The sequence below is a fragment of the Heterodontus francisci genome, unplaced genomic scaffold (assembly GCF_036365525.1).
Source record: "Heterodontus francisci isolate sHetFra1 unplaced genomic scaffold, sHetFra1.hap1 HAP1_SCAFFOLD_43, whole genome shotgun sequence".
In the NCBI taxonomy this organism is placed as follows: Eukaryota; Metazoa; Chordata; class Chondrichthyes; order Heterodontiformes; family Heterodontidae; genus Heterodontus; species Heterodontus francisci.
The window spans coordinates 20,028,110-20,046,926 of NW_027141852.1; the positions used below are offsets into that span (position 1 = coordinate 20,028,110).

An 18,817-nucleotide genomic window follows, 5' to 3' on the forward strand; every position below is an offset into this window, starting at 1 on the left:
ATGTTTAGATCAATCTACACTCATGGAATTGATACTGTATTTCAGTTTGATATTGTATGAGTTTTTAGAATGGTATATAATATTTAGATCAATCTACACTAATGGAATTGATTCTGTATCTTTCCATTTCACAGTGTGAGTGAGTTCTGAACTGGTATCTAATTTGTGTCTCAGGTTACAATATCTTTCAGCACCTTAGAAACTTTCACTGTAATGAATGTTGGACTTGTATGTAACTTGTATCTCAGGGGACACGATGGGGATGTTTAAACATCCTTTATCATGAATGGATGTGAGCTTTGAGTATGGTATTTAATTTAAATCTCAGGGTACAGCATTACAAGAGATTCTGTGCCATTCAATCAATACCGTGTGCCAATTCTATCTGATATTTAATTGATAGCGAAGTCTGCATTATATTTAGATTGACACATTGTATTTCAATCTGTTAATGAGGGTGACTTTGACCTGGGATTGATGTATCTGACTGTCAATGGGACTGAATTGGGGTGAAATGGAAACAACTTATTTTTCTCCTGCTTTGTTTGATTGTTGGATTGAAAATGTGTCTCTGGAACTCTGGATCAATGTGGGCCTGACTACTTCTGCAGTCTGAAACTAGGGAACTGATGAACTGTCTATCCCTCTGTACTCTGAGTGATAATGTACCTACTGTGTGTGAGAGGAGCTGGCTGCACTGTTCCTTGTGCCTCGAGTGCAGCAACCATCACATTCATCACGATACCTTCAAGGATGTGCCTGTATGAAGAAAAAATATGTCTTAACTCAAGAACAGGGGAGGTGCAAAATATCAAAGAGGTGAATTTAATTTCGCAATTAATAATCATTAAAAACACCCACAAATGAAAACCAGTGTCAGTATCTGTCTCCACTGAAGTACTGAAGCTCCCAGCTCCTGCATCACAAGTATTCTGGGCAGATCCATCTAGACAAAACACTGCACTGGGATCGTCCCAACTTCTCTATGCTCGACACATATTTCCAGCCACCCTGCTTCATATGCACAAATAAACAAAAATAAAGCCCATTCTGTATATCCCTCAATTCCTTTCTTCCCATACAGTTGTTCCACCTCCCCTTAAATGCATCAATACTATTTGCCTCGACCTCTCCCTGTGGTTGCAAATTCCAGATTCTAACCACTCACTACGTAAATACATTTTTCATGAATTCCTCATTGGTTTTATGAATGTCGATTTTATATTTTTGGCTCGTTTCAGACACCACAAGTGGAAACGTGTCTCTGTGTATTCTATAAAAGCCCTTCACTATTTCCTCACTTTTTTCATTTGTTAGTGTGATGTAGGCATCACTGGCTATGCCAGCATTTATTGCCCATTCCAAATTGCCCTTGACAAAGTGGTGGTGAGCTGCCTTCTTAAGCCGCTGCAGTCCTTGAGCCGCAGGAATTCCAGCAGTGCTGTTTGGAAGGGAGTTCCAGGATTTTTACCCAGCGACAGTGAAGGAATGGTGATATAGTTCCAAGTCAGGATGGTGTGTGGCTTGGAGGGGAACTTGCAGGTGGTAGTGTTCCCATGCATCTGCTGCCCTTGTCCTTGTTGGTGGTGGAGGTTCTGGGTTTGGAAGGTACTGTCGAAGAAGCCTTGGTGTGATGCTGCAGTGCATCTTTTAGCTGGTACGCACTGCTGCCACTGTGCATCAGTGGTGAATGGAGTGAATATTGAAGGTGGTGGATGTGGGCAATCAAACAGGCTACTTGAGTGTTGTTGGAGCTGCCTTCATCCAGGCAAGTGGACAGTATTCCATCACAATCCTGACTTGTGTCTTGTGAATGGTGGACGGATGTGGGGAAACAGGAGGTCAGTTACTCGCCGCAGAATTCGTAGCCTCTGACCTGCTCTTGCAGTCACAGCATTTATATGGTTGGTCCAGTTCAGTTTCTGGTCTATGGTAACCAATGGTCAATGTTAATGGTGGGGGATTCAGTGATGGTAATGCCATTGAACATCAAGGGGAGATGATTAGATTCTCTCTTGTTTGAGATGGTCATTGCCTGGCACTTATCTGATGCCAATGTTACTTGCCACTTATCAACCCAAGCCTGGACGTTGTCCAGGTCTTGCTGCATCTGGACACGGGCTGCTTCAGTATCTGAGGAGTCATGAATGGTGCTGAACATTGTGCAATCATCAGAAAACATCCACACTTCTGGCCTTGTGATGGAGGGAAGGTCATTGATGAAGCTGCTGAAGATGGTTGGGCCTAGAACACCTCTCTGAGGAATTCCAGCTGTAATGGCCGGAGACTGAGATGATTAACCTGAACAACCACAGCCATCTTCCTTAGTGCCAGGTATGACTGCAAACAGCAGAGCATTTTGCCCTGATTTCTATTTACACTGGTTTTGCTAGGGCTGCCTTGTTGCCATGCACGTCAAAGGCTGCCTTGATGTCAAGGGCAGTCACTCTCACCTCACAGAGCCCCATCTCTGGGCAAAAAGTCTCACTTCTCAAGGGGTGTCTCGAGAAGACACAGTGGCGCAGTGGTTAGCACCGCAGCCTCACTGCTCCAGAAACCCCGATTCGATTCTGGGTACTGCCTGTGTGGAGTTTGCAAGTTCTCCCTGTGTCTGTGTGGGTTTTCCCCGGGTGCTCCGGTTTCCTCCCACAGCCAAAGACTTGCAGGTGATAAGTAAATTGGCCATTGTAAATTGCCCCAAGTGCAGGTAGGTGATAGGGAATAAGGGATTACTGTCGGGTTAGTATAAATGGGTGGTTGTTGGTCGGCACAGACACGGTGGGCCGAAGAGCCTGTTTCAGTGCTGTATCTCTAAATAAATAAAAAAATGCAATGTTTCTTTAGCTCTAAAATAAAAGCAAAAGTCTGTAGATGCTGGAAATCTGAAATAAACAAAAATGCTGGAAATACTCAGCAGTTTAGTCAGCATTTGTGGAGGGAGAAACACAATTAACATTTCAGGTCTGTGTCCTTTCATTTTACAATATGTTTTATGTCCTGGTAGATAACAGTGCATTCAGTTTGCAGTAATGGAATTAATACTGTGTCTTCCAGCCTGACTATTTGTGAGATTTGTGGAGTGGTGTGTAACATGTAGCTCAGTCTGCAGTCTGGTTACATTATTGAGATTAATTCTGTTCTTTACAATCGGGTACTGTTTGTCTGTTCTATCTGACATTGAATTTGTAGTTCAGGCTGCTGTCTTGTGAGAGTGACACAGTGCCTTGCAATCTGACAGTGGATGTGATTTTGGACTGGGATTGATGTATCTACCTGTCAGTGGGACAGAGTTGGTGTGAAATGGAAACAACTTCAGTCTGTCATGCTCTGTGTGACTGTTGGATTGACTGTTAGTCTCTGGAACTTGGGATCAGTGCCAGTCTGACTAGTACTGCTGGCAGTGATTGTGGAACTGATGTTTCTTTTCTCTCTGAATGATACTGTACTTACTGTGTGTGAGGAGCCGGCTGCACTTCCCCTTGTGCTGAGGCATCATTATATTTATTCTACTTCCTTCAAGTATTTGCCTGTAGAAAGAAAAAGTATTTATTATAATTCAGGAAGAGGTGTGGTGGAAGTGACAAGAGAGACCAAAACAATCTTTGAATGAATAATCATTGTGAACAATCACAAAGGAAACCCAGCAATACAAACAGAGTCAGTGTCTGATTCCACTGCAGTCCTTCAGCCCCCAGCTACTGCATACCAGGGGCTTTGGCCGTTTTACAACAATTAAATGACATCCAGACATAATCCGCTGGGCCATGAATGGGACTGACCGACGGAACAGGGACTTTTACACAGGTCAGATTTCCAGTTCCCGCTCCCATGGTCTAACCGTTTAGTCGAAACCAAACAGCTGCTGTTCAAAATGTGTCCTTCACACTTCTCACCTGGTGCCTATAATAGATTCTCTTTGTGTAAATCTCCACATCCTGACTGTCCGCTTCTGTTTCCACACTTCACTGTCCAATAACAAGAAACTGTGGGAACAGGCTGGATCGCTCTCTTTGCGCTGGCACGGACATGATGGGCCGAATGGCCTCATTCTGCGCCGGAAATTTTCCATGTTTCTGTTTGCTGAATTGTTGCCGGAATCTGCGCCTGCGCTCCCCTCCCCCAGCACTGCCTGTGAGCGGAAGAAGATGGTGTAAAACAGCCGCGAATGGAGAGATCCCGGTCCCGGGGGAAGGGAGCAAACAGCAGCCTCCTTCCAGCAGCACATCGCTTTGGGAGCGTGTCCGCAGACTGACTCAGAGATCACTATCGAGTCCAGGGCAAGTTCAGGGGCAGGCGGGGGCTGTTTGTAAGAGGTGGAATGGAGAATCAACTGGTCCCGGAACATGGAGTGAGTGGGGGAAGGGAGAGGCCATTCTCAGGCTGTGTGTCGACAGGGAAAGGAGACAGAATGGGAAGAACCTGTTACTGCAGTGCAGTCAAACAATGATAATATTTGTATGACTGGGCTTCCTTTGTGGGGGCTCATTATTATTCGAGAGATTAAATTCATTAAAATCCTGTATCTTCTATCTCACCTGTATTTTAGTTATAAACATACTTTTGTCCAAACAGACAAATAATTGAATGAACCAGAATAAATGTGATGTTTCCTCCACCCAAGTTACAAGGAAGAGTGTCACCAGCTCCTTCTCACACACAGTCCGGACATTATCATTCACACAGCGCAGAGACACAGACAGGTCATCAGTTCCACAGTCTCAGACAGCAGAAATAGTTCCAGAGACACATTTTCAATCCATCTATCCAACAGAACAGGAGAGACAGACGTTGATTCCATGTCACCCCAACTCAGTACCACTGACAGGTAGATACATAAATCCCAGCCCAAATTCTCACCCACTATCAAATTATCAGTGTGTCAATCCCACAATAGTGCAACCTCAGCTACAAATTAAATACACAAAGAACTGACACATGGTTCCCTTTTCAAAGTTACAGAATTAAGGGCGGCGCAGTGGTTAGCACCGCAGCCTCACATCTCCAGCGACCCGGGTTCAATTCTGGGTACTGCCTGTGTGGAGTTTGCAAGGTCTCCCTGTGTCTGCGTGGGTTTCCTCCTGGTGCTCTGGTTTCCTCCCACATGACCAAAAGATTTACAGGTTGATAGGTAAATTGGCCATGATAAATTGCCCCTAGTATAGGTAGGTGGTAGGGAAATATAGGGACAGGTGGGGATGTGGTAGGAATATGGAATTATTGTCGGATTAGTATAAATGGGTGGTTGATGGTTGGCACAGACTCGGTGGGCCGAAGGGCCTGTTTTAGTGCTGTATCTCTAAACTAAACTAATATAATCTGAGATTCAAGTTAAATACCAGCCCAAGATTTACACATGTTATCAGTTTATTATCAGTATTAATTCCCATAATGTGTCCAGACATATCTATTAGATACAAGTCCAAACTAAAATGCATAATCAGATTGAGAGATTCTGAAATATCGTATAACCTGAGATACAAACTCAGATTCCAGTTTAAAACTCATCCGGATTGTGAAACTAAAAGATACATTATAAATTTGATGAGTATAGTCTGAGCTATAAATTACATACCAGTCCTAAAACCTCATAGTGTCAGATGGAAGATACTGTACAATTCCAGACTGAGCTCATTTTACACACAAGTCCAAGATTCTCCCTCAGAGTCAGACTGAATGGCATTGATCAAATTGATTAGTACAGCCTGAGTTACACTTGCACATCAATCCTGTATCAGATTGAAAGATACATTATCTTTCACTATTATGTTCACAGTGACAGATATTTAATACTTGGCAAAACTTCAAACATATTGTCTGCTTAAAACCGACCACATCTGTGGCCTGTTGCTGTGCTGACATTTTATGCAGAATGAATCCAGACTTGCAAACAGTCCCAGGGACGGAAGGTTATATAATGAATCCCCCACTCACACAGAGTACCAGATACTGACAGATAAAGTGATGCTGAAACACATGCTCAGTGCCAGATGCTGAAAAGTATAGGTTGATTATTGCACTCACTCACAGTACCTCAGCCCGAGTCATCTAAAGCAACCTAACACACAAATAGTAGCACTGAGAGATTGAGAAAGAGTCCAAAACTCACATAGAGTACCAGACACTGACAGATACAAACTGAAAACTACACGCACATGGATATAGGATTGGCTAACTCACAGAAAAGAGAGTGGGGATAAATGGAGCATATTCAGATTGGCAAACTGTAACTAATGGAGTGCCACAGGTACAGTGCTGGGGCCTCAACTATTTATGGTCTATATTAATAACTTGCATGAAGGGACCAAGTATATTGTTGCCAAATTTGTAGATGGTACAAAGATAGGTAGGAAAGCAAGTTGTGAGGAGGACACAATGTGTCTGTGAAGAGATATAGAAAGGTTAAGTCAGTGGGAAAACATTTGGCAGATGGAGTATAATATGGGGAAATGTGAGATTGTCTACTTTGGCAGGTGGAATAGAAAAACAGAATGTTATTTATATGGAGAGAGACTGCAGAATGCTGCTGTACCAAGGAATCTGGGTGTCCAGGTACATGAACTACAAAAATGTTAGCATGAAGGTATAGCAAGTAATTGGCATTTTTAGCAAGGGGAATGGAGTATAAAAGTAAGGAAGTTTTGCCATAACTTTACAGGGCATTAGTGACATCCCAACCCCATACAGTTTTGGTCTCCTTACATAAGGAGGAATATACTTGCATTGGAATCACTTCAAAGAAGGTTCACTCGGCTGATTGCTGGGATGTTTGATTGTCTTAAGAGAAAAGGATGAGCAGGCTGGGTCTATACTCACTGGAGTTTAGAAGATTGAGAGGTGATCTTATTGAAACCTGCAAGATTCTCAGTGGGCTGGACAGGTAGATGCTGAGAGGACGTTTCTCCTTGTACGGGATTGTAGAATTAGGGGCCAGAGTTTCAGATAAGCAGTCTCTCTTTCAAGAAGGAGATGAGGAGGAATTTCTTCTCTGAGAGGGTTGTTAATCTTTGGAATTCTGCTCTCCAGAGGACTGTGGAGGCTGTGTCATTGAATATATTCAACGCAGCAATAGACAGATTTTTGATCTACAACAGAGTCAATGGTTATGGGGGCAGGCAGGAAAGTGAAGTTAAGGCCACAATCAGAACAGCCACGATCTTATTGAGTGGCGGAGCAGGCTTGATGGGCCAAATGGTCTACTCCTGTCCTATTTCGTATCTTCTTATGTTCTTATGCACACACACACACACACACACACACAACCAATGTGTGGCGGATCTAGAATTAATCCCACTTTCATACACAATACCAGTGACTGAAAGGTACAGAATGAATCCCACAGATAGATACGGTACCACCGACAGGTACAGAATGAATCCCATGCTCACAGTCAGCACCCGGGATTGAAAGATACATCTGATTCCTACCCTCACATAACAATATCAGACTGAGTTACAGAATGATTTCCACATTCATACTGGGCACCAATGACTGCTAATTAATTCATCCCACAATCACACACACTACCAAAGGCTGACAGATACAGAATTAATCCCACACTCCTATGTAGTAGCAAAGACTGACACATACAAAATCATTCTCAAATACTACTACAGTAGCTGGCAGATTCAGTGACTGCCAAACTCACATAAATCACCAGAGACTGACAGATAAAGAATGAACTCACACACACACTGAGCTACTGACAGATATAGCTTGAATTCCACATATACAGAACAACTGACAGATTCAGACAAAGTCCCAAATTACATAACATTCCAGAGACTAACAGAATGAATCAAATACTCACATACTGTGCCACTGACAGAATGTATTCCACACTCACATGCAATACTGAAGACTGACAAATACAGAATGTAACTCACACTTTCACAAAGTACCAGTGAGTGACAGGTACAGAATGAATCCCACATTCACACATGACACTAGAGATGGATCGCCAAAAAAACAATAAGGCTGCCAGAATAGATAGAATTCACATCAAAATTCTAAAATATGGCAGAGAAACACTCGACACAAATACATGTCTCATTTCCCTCATCTGGAAGGAGGAGAGCATGTCAGGGGATCACCGTGATGCGGTAATTGTGATCATCTTTAAAAAAAGTTGACACAACCGACTGTGTTAACTATAGAGGGGTATCCCTGCTGTCCACCACAGGGAAGGTCATCACAAGAGCCCTTCTCAACTGCCTCCTCCCCGTGGCTGAAGAGCTCCTACTGGAAACACAATGTGGATTGTGTCCATCAACAGGCACATTGAACATAATCTTCACAGCAAGACAACTTCAAGAAAATGTAGGGAGCAGCAGCAACATTTATACATGGCCTTCTCTGACCTGACAAAGGCCTTCGACTCTACCAGCCGAGAGGGATTATGGAATGTCCTCCTCAAACATACTGCACTACGACATGCAAGCTGTAATCCTTGCCAACGGATCTATCACTGACCCAATCCGAGTGCAAACGACGTCAAGTAAGGCTGTCATCGGCACCAATGCTCTTTTCCATCTTCCTTGCTGCAACACTCCACCTCATCTCCTCACACTCAAACACAGTACCTGACAGAGACAGAATGAATCCATACAGGACCAGAGACTGAGAGTTACCAAATTACATAAAACACTCGAACACAGTAGCCGAGACTAAAAAGGAAATTAATTGCACACTCACATGCAATAGCAGAGACACAACGACACAGAATCAGTCAATAAGTGTCCTCCCAACAACAGCCAGGACATTTCGAGGAAGCGCGACACAGTGAGCAGCTCTTTCAATATAAACTGGGGCTGGGGAGAGTCTTTGTGCAATATACTTCCTGATTGCAGTCAGGGTGTTTGTGATTGGTTGCAAATATTTAATCTGATTGGATGGCGAAAGAGACCACTGACAGAATTACAATAAAAAACCATTGTGACATCACTCCCAATCACCCAATCACAATCTTTACTTTCCCCCATCCCTCATTAGCATAGAGCTGTGGGATTGTCTATTTAATCCGCACTCGGAAGGGGTTTGGTTTATTTCTGTGTCTGAAATTGAATCTGAAGATGGTTGAGGAGAAGAAGAAAGCAGCTGCTAAGAAGGGCGCCAAGAAAACTGTGAGTAAACAGTCAGCAAAGGGTGGCAAGAAGCGGAGAAAGTCGAGGAAGGAGAGTTACTCCATCTACATCTACAAAGTGATGAAGCAGGTTCACCCCAACACCGGCATCTCCTCCAAGGCCATGAGCATCATGAACTCGTTTGTGAATGATATTTTCGAGCGCATCGCGGGTGAGGCTTCCCGCCTGGCCCATTACAACAAGCGCAGCACCATCAGCTCCCGGGAGATCCAGACCGCCGTGCGCCTGCTGCTGCCCGGGGAGCTGGCCAAGCACGCCGTGTCGGAAGGGACAAAGGCGGTGACCAAGTACACCAGCTCCAAGTAAAACTGCACAATGGACTGAAAAACATCCCAAACACAACGGCTCTTTTAAGAGCCACCCACAATCTCTCTGAAATAGCTGCATCCGAACATCTCTATGAAATCATTTTAAGACAATGTGTAACATAATAAATGTCCCACTCTTGTGTTTTTGACTGCTGTCCCATAAACCGAACTCAAACCCATAATCCGCTCATCCGCCTTTCCTTTTTTGCATAAAGCTGTTAATGTGGTTTTGCACAGCCCCTGAATGACCGCATTAACAGCTGCTTTCAGCGGTAAGGGTCAGACCTCAGTCCCTTCACTCTATTACTGAAATGTGAACTAATTCATCATTTTATTAACAGCAACTCTCCGCACTGGAACAGCCCGGAATGGGATTATTACACAGCAGACTAAGGGAAGTTTGAGGACTCGATCCGGCTCCCTCTTTTCAGAGAAGGACACTGGGCTCTGATTGAAGATAAACTGAACGTTTCGCTTCAGGGAAATGCTGTGAACAGGGATTTAGTCCCGGGACAGTTTGAAAGCGATTGGAGAAAGATCCACAATTTAAACAACATTTTAAACCCGCGTCTGTAATTGGTGACGGAAAGAGTTGAATAGAACAAAATAAAGAGAAGGGATTTTAAATATTTGACTAAGGATGACATTTATTTTGATCCGCTCCTTTCTGACAATGAAATTGGCGGGCTTTTTGAAATTGACACATTTTCTGCTTCTGATGTTGTGGCGGGAAAATCCCGCCCACTTCTGTTTGTCAGTGACTTGATTGGTGAAGAATATAGGCAAATGAGGTGAATTTTGTAGCGACCAATGGGGAGAGTTTTCAGTCTATAAGTAAAGTAAATGCTGCAGAAAATATCCATCCTTTGTGAAAGTCTTTGTGAGATTGTGGAAATGTCTGGAAGAGGAAAGACCAGCGGCACAGCTCGGGCCAAGGCCAAGTCTCGCTCCTCCCGAGCTGGACTGCAGTTCCCGGTGGGCCGTGTTCACAGGCACCTAAGAAAGGGTAACTATGCTGAGCGTGTGGGTGCCGGAGCCCCGGTCTATCTGGCTGCTGTGCTCGAGTATCTGACCACTGAAATCCTCGAGCTGGCTGGTAACGAGGCCCGGGACAACAAAAAGACCCGCATCATCCCCAGACACCTGCAGCTGGCCGTCCGCAATGACGAGGAGCTCAACAAGCTGCTGGGAGGGGTGACTATCGCTCAGGGCGGGGTGCTGCCTAATATCCAGGCCGTGCTGCTGCCCAAGAAAACCAGCGCTCAGAGCTCCCAGAAAAAGTAAAGCGGCCAAAATGTCATCTAATAAACCAAAGGCTCTTTTCAGAGCCACCCACAGTCTCTGTGAAAGGGCTGGTTCCTGTCTGATTCCAAAATGTCAGTAACAGGACCGAATGAGAACTATTTCAAATGTTTAAGCATCTGTTTCAGTGATTTCTCACTCCCCTCAAAGCCTGTCTAATTTATTACTTTGACACCAAGTTTGAGTTATTTGTCCCGTTACAGATTGCTGAATAGAGTCTTTTCCCGCCAGATACAGATAAGAAGACAAAAAATTAGATTAGAACTACGTAATATATATAACCCATCAAAAACTTTTTTAATTCCGCTTTTATCAGCACAAAGTCCTGGCGCGATTTTACGAACAGCTGAAAACTAACGCCAGATTTTCCATCAATTCGCTTCTTTCCGACACTGAAATTGGCGGCTTTTTCGAATTCAAACTGTCTGCCAATTTAAGCCAGTGATTGTTGTATTTCCTAATTCGAAGCTCTGCGATTGGTTAAGACATGTGAATGAGAAGAGGGTGACCAATCAGAAGTGGGCTCGGGATAGCGCGGGCTCAAACTGCGGGAATTCCAGGTCCCTGAATGATTGAGCTGAAACTGATCAGTTTCACAAACCCTGTCAGTTTCAGTGCAGGAAACACCGTCTCGGGGGAAATAACATCACAAGTGGGTTTGGTTCCAGTGACCGATTCAACGGCTGCTGCTAAACTCCCGGATTCCCTCATTGCAGCGAAATCATTTTGAAATTCTATGAAAACAATGAGTGATTCTGGAGGAGTGATGTGGCTTTTCACTGAGGGCATGTGTCGACTGGGGAAATAACTAACTGTAGAGTCTCGGGCACTGTTTACACAGCCCGTTTAGAAAATCAAATCCACTGCACATCCTTGCTGCAAATGAAATGTCAAATTCGGGGATTCCATTTTTTTTCATCCCGAACACAGCAGATTGATTGAACAAAGAAGTGAAAGCAAAATACTGCGAAAGCTGGAAATCTGAAATATTTCAGATTGATTGAACTGTTCTAAACAGCCTATCCCAGCTCCCATTTCTAGGTCACTGCTCGCTCTGTGAGGCAGTGGGTGGCTCTTCGAAGAGCCTTTGTTGTGTGTTTGCTGAAAAGGGTCAAATTGTTCAGCCGCCGAATCCGGAGAGTGCGGCCCTGCCGTTTCAGAGCGTACACCACATCCATGGCAGTGACCGTCTTGCGCTTGGCGTGCTCAGTGCAGGTGATTACATTGAGTGCGAGACAAATTCCATCCATCTTTTGTACTTCATGAGATTAATTTTGACACTTTCTGGTACATTATGTGACTGCGAGTTTAATTCTACATCTATCTGTCTGTGGTACTGTGTCTGAGTGTGAGATTATTTGAGTATCAGTCTATGAAACTAAATGTGATTGTGTGATTCATTCTGTATGTCAATCATGAGTATTGTATGCGTGGCAGCTTCTGTATCTATCTGCTACTGTGGCTGAATGTGGATATCATTCTGTATCTGTCAGTGTCTGGAACTAAATGTGAGTGTGAGATTCATTCTGTATGCACCACTCTTCACAGTCAGAATGTGACTGTGTGATTCATTCTCTATGTGTCAGTCTAAAGTACTATATATGCCATGGTTTTAATTATGTGTCTGACATTTTATGTGAGCTTGGGTATCAATGTATATATGTCAATCTCTGGTTCTTTCTGTGATTCACTCTGTGTCTGTCAGTCTATGATACTGTGAATAAGTGGGGGGTATATATGGTGTCTGTCTGAACTTGGTATTGAACATGATTGTAGGATTCATTGTGTATCTATCAGTATCCAGACTGAATGTGAAATAAGGTTCATTCTGTACATGAAAATCTCTGTTATTCTATGGAAGTGAACTCAAATATGCCTATCAGTCTTTGACACTGTATCTGATTGTGGGATTGACTCAATACCTTTCAGACTTTGCTACTATGCATATGTGTGGTTCAAGTTCTGCATGTCAGTCTCTGTTACTCTATGTGAGTGTGGATATCTTTTATGTATCTCAGTCTCTCGCAATGAATGCAAGTGTGGGATTAACTCTCTTTTCAACAGTATCTGGTAATGATTGTGAGCATGTGACTCCTACAGTATCTGTCAGTGTTTTCTATTGTATGTGACTGTGCAATTCTTCCTATGTCTTTCAGTGCCTAGTACAGTGTGTATGGGATTCATTCTGTACCTGTCAGTATCTGGTACTGAATGAGATTGTGGGATTCATTCTGTTGTCTGTCAATCTCTGCTCGTGTATGTGAGTGATATCTGTTATGCATATATTATTTTCTGGTACTGGAAGTGAATATTGTATTTATTCTTTACATGTTCGCCTCTGGTACTACGTATGAGTGTGGGTCTCATTCTGTATCAGTCAGTTTCTGGTACAGTCTGTGTGTGCATATCCAGTGCTCATTTTGCATTTGGCAGTCTCTGGTACTGAATGTGTGTTACAATTTATTTTTTATGTGTCTATCTCTAGCACAGTCCATTACAGTAGGATTCATTTTGTATCTCTCAGCTACTGGTATTGTCTGCAAACGTGATACATTCTGTATCTATGTGACGCTGGTGCTGTATGAGTGTGGAATTCTTCTGTACCTGTACTTAATATGTATCTACGGGATGCTATTGAGAACTATTTGTTGGACACCATAATGTATCACTATTTTCTTGTCTCACTGGTATTTTAAAATATAAACCACTGCACATTTTAACTGTGTGTTTTACTCAGTTGTGGTCTGTGCTTTTTGGACTAGTATTTAGTCTGCAACTGTATGAACACATTTGTGAATGACAACATATATTTCAAACTCACACATGGCATGCTCAGTATAATCAGAATCATTCATTTGATACGATATCATTCAGTACAGCTCTTACAGAGATTATTGGATTGGTATGTAATGTGCAGTGCAGTGTGCACTAATTGACATAATACTGTAACTTTCCTTTTGATACTGTATCAGATGTTTGTACTACATTGTAATCTGTCACTCAGTCTGCAGTCTGGGCTACATTATTAGGATTCATTCTGCACGTTTCCATCAGCTGCTCTACCTCATATTTAATTTGTAGCTTAGGGTGCACTCTTGTGGGATTGATCCGGTGCCTTTCAATCTGATAGTGGGTGTGATTTTGAACTGAGATTGATGGACCTACCTTTCAGCAGTACTGAGTTGGGGTGAATTGGAAACAACTTCTGCCTCTCCTGCTTTGTTTGATTGTCTGCTGGATTGAAAATGTGTCTCTGGAACTTGGGATCAGTGTGAGTCTGACTGCTTCTGCTCTCTGTGACTGTGGAACTCATGGCCTGTCTGTGTCTCTGAGCTCTGGGAGTGATAATGTACCTACTCTGTGTTAGAAGGAGTGGACTGTACATATCCTTGTGCTGGGGAATCATCACAATCCTTCTGGTTCCTTCAAGTATTTCCTGACAGAAAGAAAGAAAAATATCTCTTGTAACTCAAGATCAATTGAGGTAGAAACTAGAAAAGACATGAATGTAATATTTCAATTAATAATCATTATGACCAACCACACAGGATGATCAGTAATACAAAGAGTGTCAGTGTCTGATTCCACTGCAGCACTCAGCTTCTGCTGATCAGGTTTTCTTTGGTAGTTTTATAACAATTTAGTGACATCCAGGAACAACCCAACATCTGCACTGCTCCATGAATGAGAATACCTGCTGGAGCAGGGATATTTGCACAAGTCAAGTTTTTAATTCCACCTGGCATTATAATGCAAGAACATAATAACTAGGAGCAGGATTAGGCCATTCCGCCACTCAGTCTGTTCCACCATTCAATAAGATCATGGCAGATCTGATCAAAGTCTCAACTCCACTGTCCTGCGTGTCCCAATAACACTTCACTCCCTTGTAAATCAAAAGTCAGTCTAACTCAGCCTTGAATATATTCAATGACCAGCCTCCACCATCCTCTTGGGTAGAGAATTCTAAAGAACAACAACCCTTTGAGAGAAGAAATTCCTCTTCAATTCCATCGAAAATGGGAGCCCCCTTATGTTGAAACTGTCCCCCCTAGTTCTTGATTCCCTCATGAGGGGAAACATCATCTCAGTAAATACCCTGTCAAGCCCCTTCAGTATCTTATATGTTTCATAAGATCACCTCTCATTCTTCTAAACTCCAATGAGTGTAGCACAACCAGGTCAAACGTTCCTCATAAGACAACATCTTCATCCCTGGAATCAACCTAGTGATGTTTGCCTGAACTACCTCCAATGCAACTATTTTCCTCCTTAAATAGGGAGACCAAAACTGTATACACACTCAAGCTGTGGTCTCACCAACACGCTGTACAGTGGTAGCAAGACTTCCCTACTTTTCTACTCCAACCCCATTGCAATAAAGGCCAAAATTCCAATAGCCTTCCTAATTACTTGCTGTACTTCCATGCTAACTTTTTGTGATTCATATAAGAGGACACCCAGATCCCTCTATACCACAGCATTCTGCAGTCTCTCCCTATTTAATATTCTTCTTTTCTCTACATCATACCAAAGTGGATAACCTCACATTTTCCCACATTATACTTAATATGCCAAATTTTTCCCACACACTTAACCTGTCTTTATCTCTTTGCAGACTCATTGTGTCCTCCGCACAACTTGCTTTCACACCTTTCTTTGTATCAACAGCAAATTTAGTTACAATACACTCGATCCTTTCATCCAAATCATTAATCTAGGCTGTAAGTAGTTGAGGCCCCAGCACTGATCCCTGTGGCACTCCACGAGTTCCAGTTTGCAAACCTGAAAATGACACATTTATCCTAATTCTCTGTTTCTTGTTAGTTAGCATGTACCAGCGACCTGGGTTCGATTCTGGGTACTACCTGTGCAGAGTTTGCAAGTTCTCCCTGTGACCGCGTGGGTTTTCGCTGGGTGCTCCGGTTTCCTCCCACAGCCAAAGACTTGCAGGTTGATAGGTAAATTGGCCATTATAAATTGCCCCTAGTATAGGTAGGTGGTAGGGAAATTGAGGGAAGTTGGGGATGTGAGAGGGTAATGGGATTAATGTAGGATTAGTACAAATGGGTGGTTGATGGTCAGCACAGACTCGGTGGCTGAAGGGCCTGTTTCAGTACTGTATCTCTAAATAAATAAAATAAATAATATAGTACTCGTTAACACCACAAGCGCTTAGCTTGTGTAACAACATTTTGCATGGCACTTTAGCGAATGCCTTTTCAAAATGCAAATACATTACATCTACTGGTTCCCCTTCAGTTACCGTGCTTCTTACATCCTCAAAGAACGCTAATAATGTTGGCAAACTTGATTTCCTTTTCATAAATCCATGTTGACTCTGCATGATTGTATTATAATTTTCTAAATGTTCCACAGCTTGGAGGGTGGCAAATGTAACCTCACTATTTAAAAAAGGAGAGAGAGAAAAAACAGGGAATTACGGACCAGTTAGCCTTACATCAGTAGTGGGGAAAGTGCGAGAGTCTATTATAAAGGATGTGGTAGCAGAACACCTGGAAAGCATAAACGGGTTTGGACAAAGACAGCATGGGTTAACGAAAGGGAAATCTTGCTTAACAAATCTACTGGCGTTTTTGAGGATGGAACTAGTAGAATAGATAAAGGAGAACCAGGGGATGTGTTGTTGCTGGATTTTAAGAAGGCTTTTGATAAGGTCCCACATAAGAGGTTCGTGTGCAAAATTAAAGCAGATGGAATTGGGGGTAATATACTGGCATTGATTGATAATTGGTTGACAAACAGGAAACAGAGAGGAGGAATAAACGGGCCTTTTGCCAGGTGGCAGGCAGTGACAAGTGGCGTACTACAGGGATCAATGCCTGGGCCCCAGCTATTCACAATATATATTGATGACTTGGGTGAGGGAACATTTCCAGGTTTGCAGACGACACAAAGCTGGGGAGGAAGCTGAGTTGTGAGGAGTATGCAAAGAGGCTCCAATGTGATTTGGACAAGTTGGGTGAGTGGGCAAATGCATGGCAGATGCAGTATAACGTGGATTAATGTGAGGTTATTCACTTCGGTTGTAAAAACAGAAAGGCAGATTATTATATGAATGGTGACAGATTGGGAAAGGGGGAGGTACAAAGAGACCTGGGTGTCCTTGTACACCAGTCGCTGAAAGCAAATATTCAGGTGCAGCAAGCAGTTAGGAAGGCAAATGGTATGTTGGCCTTCATTGCAAGTGGATTTGAGTACAGGAGCAAGGAAGTCTTCCTACAGTTATACAGGGCTTTGGTGAGAGCACATCTGGAGTATTGTGTGCAGTTTTGGTCTCCTTATCTGAGGAAGGATGTTCTTGCCATGGAGGGAGTGCAAATAAGATTTACCAGGCTGATTCCTGGGATGGCAGGATTGACATTGAGGAGAGATTGGGTTGACTAGGCCTATATTCACTAGAGTTTAGAATAATGAGAGGGAATCTCATAGAAACCTATAAAATTCTAACAGGACTAGGCAGGCTAGATGCAGGGAGGATGTTCCTGATGGCTGGGGAGTCCAGAATCAGGGGTCACGGTCTCAGGATACGGGTATGCCATTTAGAACCGAGATGAGGAGAAATTTCTTCACTCAGAGGGTGATGAACCTGTGGAATTCTCTGCAAAGAAAATTACAGCACAGGAACAGGCCCTTCGGCCCTCCAAGCCTGCGCCGATCCAGATCCTCTATCTAAACATGTCGCCTATTTTCTAAGGGTCTGTATTTCTTTGCTTCCTGCCCATTCATGTATCTGTCTAGATACATCTTAAAAGACGCTATCGTGTCCACGTCTACCACCTCCGCTGGCAACGTGTTCCAGGCACCCACCACCCTCTGCGTAAAGAACTTTCCACGCATATCCCCCCTAAACTTTTCCCCTCTCACTTTGAACTCATGACCCCTAATAATTGAATCCCCCACTCTGGGAAAAAGCTTCTTGCTATCCACCCTGTCTATACCTCTCAGGATTTTGTACTGCAGGAGGCAGTGGAGGCCAAGTCATTAAATATATTCAAGAAGGAGATAGATATATTTCTTAATACAAAAGGGATCAAGGGATATGGGGAGAAAGCGGGAAGAGGGTACTGAATTATATGATCAGACTTGATCATTTTTGAATGGCAGAGCAGGGCCGAATGGCCTACTCCTGCTCCAATTTTTCTATGTTTTCTGCGATAACTGACTTAATCATTGGTTCCAGCATCTTCTCAATGGCAGACATTAGGCTAACAGGCCTATCGTTGCCTGCTTTCTCTTTACTGCTTTCTTGAACAGGGACATTACATTTGCAGTTTAATATCCACTGGAACTGTTGCAGGATCTAGGGAATTTAAGAAGATTACAACCAATGCATCCACTATCTATGCAGACACTTCTTTTAAACCTTAGAATGTAGGCCATCAGATCCAGTGGACTTGTCAACCTTTAGTCCCATTAGTTTTCCAAAAACATGTTTTTCTCGCGATGGTGATGTTTTAAGGTCCCCCCTCCTTACTCCCCTTGATTTTCCACTATTCCTGGGATGTTTTTTGTGTCCACTTCTGTGAAGACAGATGAAAAATTCTTGTTCAGAGTATCTGCCATTTCCTTGCTTCTCTTGGATCAATCGTTCAACGGAAACCGACAGCTGCTGTTTAAAATGTTTCCTTGACACTACTCACCTGGCGCCAGCAATAGGTGTTGTTTGCATAACTGTCCCCATCCCTACAGTCTGGCTCTGTTCCCTGTATTCACTGCTCAATAACAACACAGTGTGAAACTGGAGCTAAACCATGAACATGCATTACAGGTTTGAGGAGAGAAAACAACAATGATTTTCAACAGCAGCTTCTTCCTGCTCTGTCTCCGTTACCTTGTCCACAAACAGCCTGAGAAAGGCTTCTCCTTCCGCGCTCACTCCATGTTCCTGCTCCACTCCGCCTCTTACAAACAGCCCCCAACTCCCCCTGAACTTGCTCCGTAGTCAATGCTGAACTCTGAGCCCCTCTGCGGACAGGCTCTCAAAGCAATGTGCTGCTGGAAGGAGACTGCTGTTTACTCACTTATCCCGGGGCTCTCAGTCTC

General features: G+C 43.3%; 1 protein-coding gene across 1 annotated transcript; it reads left to right on the plus strand.

Annotated features, from left to right (window-relative positions):
- The first annotated feature begins 9,068 nt into the window (after positions 1–9,068).
- Positions 9,069–9,458, plus strand: LOC137365007 (histone H2B 1/2-like). The gene has a single exon (XM_068027879.1). It carries the CDS (start codon positions 9,069–9,071, stop codon positions 9,444–9,446), a length of 378 nt encoding a protein of 125 aa, XP_067883980.1. The 3' UTR covers positions 9,447–9,458.
- The last annotated feature ends 9,359 nt before the right edge of the window (positions 9,459–18,817 follow it).

Excerpts from the sequence above, each read along its gene's own strand:
- LOC137365007 (XM_068027879.1), top strand. The coding sequence starts at position 9,069 with ATGGTTGAGGAGAAGAAGAAAGCAGCTGCTAAGAAGGGCGCCAAGAAA.